The sequence below is a fragment of the Myotis davidii genome, unplaced genomic scaffold (assembly GCF_000327345.1).
Source record: "Myotis davidii unplaced genomic scaffold, ASM32734v1 scaffold591, whole genome shotgun sequence".
NCBI classification, from domain to species: Eukaryota; Metazoa; Chordata; class Mammalia; order Chiroptera; family Vespertilionidae; genus Myotis; species Myotis davidii.
In genome coordinates, this window is record NW_006284340.1 from 3,933,372 (window position 1) to 3,938,454 (window position 5,083).

The 5,083-nt window shown below is 45.6% G+C and overlaps 1 protein-coding gene across 1 annotated transcript in view; it reads left to right on the forward strand.

The window, feature by feature from the left end:
* ASTN1 (astrotactin 1) overlaps positions 1-5,077 on the forward strand; it is a 299,182-nt gene extending 294,105 nt beyond the window's left edge. Inside the window, exon 24 of the mRNA XM_006754536.2 lies at positions 4,091-5,077. Coding sequence (XP_006754599.1) covers positions 4,091-4,328 — 238 coding nt within the window. The 3' untranslated portion in view covers positions 4,329-5,077. The remainder of the gene's footprint in view (positions 1-4,090) is intronic.
* The last annotated feature ends 6 nt before the right edge of the window (positions 5,078-5,083 follow it).

Sequence of the window (5,083 nt, forward strand, 5' to 3'; positions counted from 1 at the left end):
GGCGTGACATTAGTTAATAGGATCATATAGATTTCGTGTAGATTTCTACGTTACAAGGTCTGTGTATTGCACTGTGTGCCCCACCCCCCCAAAGTCAAATCTTCTCCCGTATGTTAGGGCCCCCACTACTCCCTTCCCTCTGGTAACCACCACACTGCTATTTGTGTTAACGAGTTTCAGTTTTATATCCGACATATGAGTGAAATCATATGTTCTTTAGCTTTGACTTATGTCACTTAGCATAATATTCATAAAATCCATCCATGTTGCTGCAAATGGCCTTCCTTCATCCTTTCTTATGGCTGAGTAGTAGTCCATTGTGTAAATGTACTCCATCATCTTTATAAAGTCCTCTATAGCAGGACACTTTGGTGGTTTCCATGTCTTGGCCACCATGAATGCTGCTGCAATGAACTTAGGGATGCCTATATCTTTGTGAGTACATGTTTTCAAGTTTTTTGTGTATATACCCAGGAGAGGGATTGCTGGGTCGTATGGTACCCCTATTCTTAATTTTTTAAGGAATCCCCACACTGCTTTCCATAGTGGTTGTAGCAGTCTACATTCCCACTAGCAGTGAACGAGGATTACCCTTTCTCCATAACCTCTCCAACACTTGTTATTGCTTGTCTTGTTCATAGTGGGCACTCTAACAGGTGTGAGGTGGAATCCCATTTGTTGATTTGCACTTCCCCAGTTGCTAGTGAGGTTGAACATCTATTGGCTGTTCATATGTCTACTTGGGAGAAGTATTTTCAGGTCTTCAGCCACTTTTTGATTGGGGTTTTTAAATCGGATTATTTGTCTTCCTTTTGTTCAGTTGTATGAGTTCCTTATTTTGGATATTAACCCTTTACCAGATGTATCATTGTCAAATATGTTCTCCCATAAAGTGGACTTCCTTTTTATTTTCTTCGTCAGTGTCTTTGCTGTGCAGAAGCTTTTTATTTTTATATTTTTACCTTTACTTCCCTTGCCTTTGGGGTCAAGTTCATAAAGTTTTCTCTATAACCAAGGTTCATAAGTTTAGTACCTATAATTTCTTCTATGTAACTTACTAGAGGCCCAGTGCACGAATTCATGCCTCGGATGAGGCTTACAAACAGCCAAAATACATACATTTTATGTATATGCTGGAGGCCTGGTGCACGGATTCCTGCACCGGTGGGGTCCCTCAGGCCTGGCCTGTGGGATCAGGCCGAAACCGGCTCTCCGACGTCCCCCAAGGGGTCCTGGATTGGAAGAGGGTGCAGGCCAGGCCGAGGGACCCCACCAGTGCACAATTGGGGCCGGGGAGGAACCGCAGGAGGGCTCCAGGGTGTGCCTGGCCTGTCTCACTCATTCCTGATCAGCCGGACTCCAGCTGACTCCAGCAGCAAGCTAACCTACTGCTTGGCACGTCTTCCCTCTGGTGGTCAGTACATGTCATAGTGAGTGGTTGAGTGGTCTTAGCATATCATTAAGCATATTACACTTTGATTGGTTGAATGGCTGACCAGACACTTAGCATATTAGGCTTTTATATAGGTCTTTGATCCATTTTGAATTAATTTTTGTACATGGGGACAAACTTAATCCAGTTTCATTTGTTTGCATATGACTTTTCAGTTTTCCCAGCACCATTTATTGAAGAGACTATCTGTACTCCATTGTATGTGTCTGGCTCCTTTGTCAAAAATTACTTGTCCATATACATGCAGTTTTATAGCTGTTCTTTTCCATTGATCTGTGTGTCTATTTCTCTGCCAACCCCATGCTATTTTGATTATCATAGCTCTGAAGTATAATTTGAAGTCAGGTAGCTTGATGTCTTCTTATTGGGTATGTGTGTGTGTGTGTGTGTGTGTTATATATATATATATATATACATACACACACATACATACAGTTCCTGATTAGGGAACATAAATGTCACAATTTGAACAGCACGAACATGTCCTTTATCATCTTGATTTCCAAGGGCATTTGGATTGCCAGTTTCTCTCTTATAACTCAAGAGTAAGAAGAAAAATTGTTTAATGAAGTGAGCAGGGGAAGAAATACGGATCTCCTGTGTAGTAAGACCTACTGCTGACTATACACTCTTTTCCCAAAACTTCCCTCCCAGGAGACCCTTTAACTAGTTTTTCAAGGCTCAGTAAGATTTGAAAATAATGTGTAGTTTCATTGGCTTGTGGAAAATAAAGTTTTAACTCTTTAGTGTCATGGATCTCAGGGAGAACCACAGGAAAGAAAAAGTTCTATTTTTCTTGCCTTGAGGTACATCAGCCCACTTTGGAGTCATTTGTGGGAATGATTAAAAAGGGGTCTGTTGGATACCTACTTCCTGTGAGCAAGCAGAAAGAATTCCTTTACTTCAATCCAATTCATGGAAGCTTTCAGGTGGAGCCACGGGTTGAAATACTTTGCTAACAACACTGATTGCATTGCTAGTAAGAAAGAAGACCACAGGCTCTGAGATAGCCAAGGGCAGACCCACATTAATAACTTTTTTTTTTTTAAAGTGAGCAGTGAAAGTAGCTGCAAAGATTCAGGGGGTAAGTGAACCCATTTGTTGCAAAGGATGGCTATGGCATGTTTATCTGTTTCTTAAAGATAATAGAGATGCTGCTCCTCCCTCTTCCTTCACTCCCCTTTCCTCCAACTCAGGACATGCAGCAAGATAAAGAGGATGGGCCGCCGAAGTCCCTATTGATGATTATTTTTGGAAAGCTTGCTTGGCCAAGCTGCAGAGAAAGCCCATCTACATAAGATGGTATTTTGTCAGCAGGTGGGGGGTCAGATTTCCTCAGACCCACCATTGAAGTTGGAGCCAATGTGACTGCCCTTCCAGTGACCTCTCACTGTCTTAGATCCTTGACTGTGCTGCTGGGGCTCAAAATCTTTCCTCCTGTGTCCTCTCCGCCCCTCTCTCAGTGTGCCCTCCTAGGAATGTGGTGAGCTCACCCCTCATGATGCTCATGGCCAGGAATGAAATGAATGCAATTACTGTTCTTTGAAAGCTCTTTCTAAATGGCGTGCGGAAGCTTCGTTTTCTGGAAGGAATTGTTGACTAAATAGGAAGGGATGATTCATCACCTGAGACGTTAGCCTAGTGGTTGGTAAGGACTGCAAGAGTTTGCGTTGAGCTTCCCAGAACAGCATTGTCCGGCTTGTTCAAATAGACCCTTTCTCATGGTTTCTGGTCACTCAGCCTCTGGAGAACACAGTGAGTGAAGGATTCCTGCTCCTTCACACATCCTGAGTGTTTAGAGTCAACGCCAGCGAGCTATCAGGTAGCTCCCATCTCTGATACACACCAGTGAGATAGCGGGTGGGAGGGCCATTTCCCCAAGCTACACGCACAGGCGATCATACTCTATCCTTGGCCCAGAGGCATCACTCCTTTCCAGTGTGGGAAGGCCTGCTCCTTTCTCTTCCAGGGATCTGCAAACAGCTCAGGTGCCTCTCATCACCTCCTCTGCCCACCTTGATTGAGGCTCAATGGCAATGACCTCCTTCCTCTCTGAGGGAGATGGCAGAAGGGAGCATGAACTCCCTGCAGGTTAATTAGGTGATGTGTGCCCCTGAAAGTCCGCACATTCCACAAGAATGACCCTGTGCCAGCGTGCGTCAAGGCCTTATTGACCTAGTCCGTACCACAATCAATTACCTCCATACCACATAGCTAATTCCATTTGCTATCCCCGTAAGATCACTGTTTCAGCTGCTTCAGTGCAGGAATAGCATTGAAAAGAGAACTATTCAGACAAATACCTTATTTGCCATCTAATGATAAATTACTGACTTTAAAGAAAACTGATTTGATGTCTTTCAAAACTGACAGCTCTATGATTTTAAAAGGGCAGACATTCCCACCAAATATATTAGCAATTTCCTCACCGCATTTTGTGTCCCTGTCTGCCCCAGCCATGCTATTACTGGTATTTCATTCATTTGCTTGACAAATATCTATGGAGAGCCCCTGTTCTAAGTGCCAAGGATAGAGCAGTAAGCAAGCCAGGCCAGGCTCTGTCCCTCGGAGTGTGCAGCATCACACTGCTTGCCTTCCCGTCTTCCCCTCTTTCTAACCTCCATGCTTGTCCCCTAGGAAAGCCGGCCTCATCCTTTCCCAGCTTGGGGACCTCAGCAGCTGGTGCAACGGACTCCTGCAGGAACCCAAGATAAGCTTGCGGCGTGGCTCCCTCCGGTATCTGGGCTGCCGCTACAGCGAGATCAAGCCCTATGGACTTGACTGGTCACTGCTGAGCCAGGACCTCAGGAAGACGTGTGAGGAGCAGACCCTTAGCGTCCCCTACAACGATTACGGGGACAGCAAAGACATCTAGCACCACGAAGCCAGAGAGAAGCAGGAGAGAGGAGGACATCTGGGTAGGTTTGTGGGTTTTTAGTATTTTTTAATGGAACATTAAAACGTCCACAGGTGACATCTAACCCAGGGAGAAACCGACCCTTGCTGCCTGCAGGATTTCTTCACTATGTTCTCCATCTGCATGACCAGGACACAACCTGCCAGCCAGCGGCCTCATGCAGCGCCATTTCAAGTTTAAGGGATTTCTTTGGGGCTTGTTTTGCAATTGATTTGTTGATTTTTCCCCCCATGGGGTTCATCCAGGAAGGGCCAGTACCACCATCAGTGTTTAGTGAACCGAAGTAATTACCCATCACAAAAAACTTCTGCCCCCCAACCTCGTCCATACCACAATCATTATGTTGTTGCTAGTAGCTTTGCAAATCATTTCTCTGGACGCACATAGGAAAGAGGCATCTTCTTCCCCTACCTGGTTGCCAGGAGGGTACCCGAGTGTTGGCACGGGCAACAGTGGGGGCCTAGCCTTTCAGAAGGCACTTTGCAGGTGGACCAGTGACGGCCTCAGCTGTCCCCACACACTCAGCTACCCTGCCCTCCCTTCCTTCCCCAGGTTGGAAACATGAGAGAAAGGTCATGGAGAAGATGTAAGGCCAGCCACAGAGCGGTGCTGATCTCTTCTAAACAGTAGTAACGGACCACATTCACTGAGTGAGTACTAGGCGCCAGACGTTGCTCTCGGTACTTTACATGTCACCAAATTCTCACAACAGC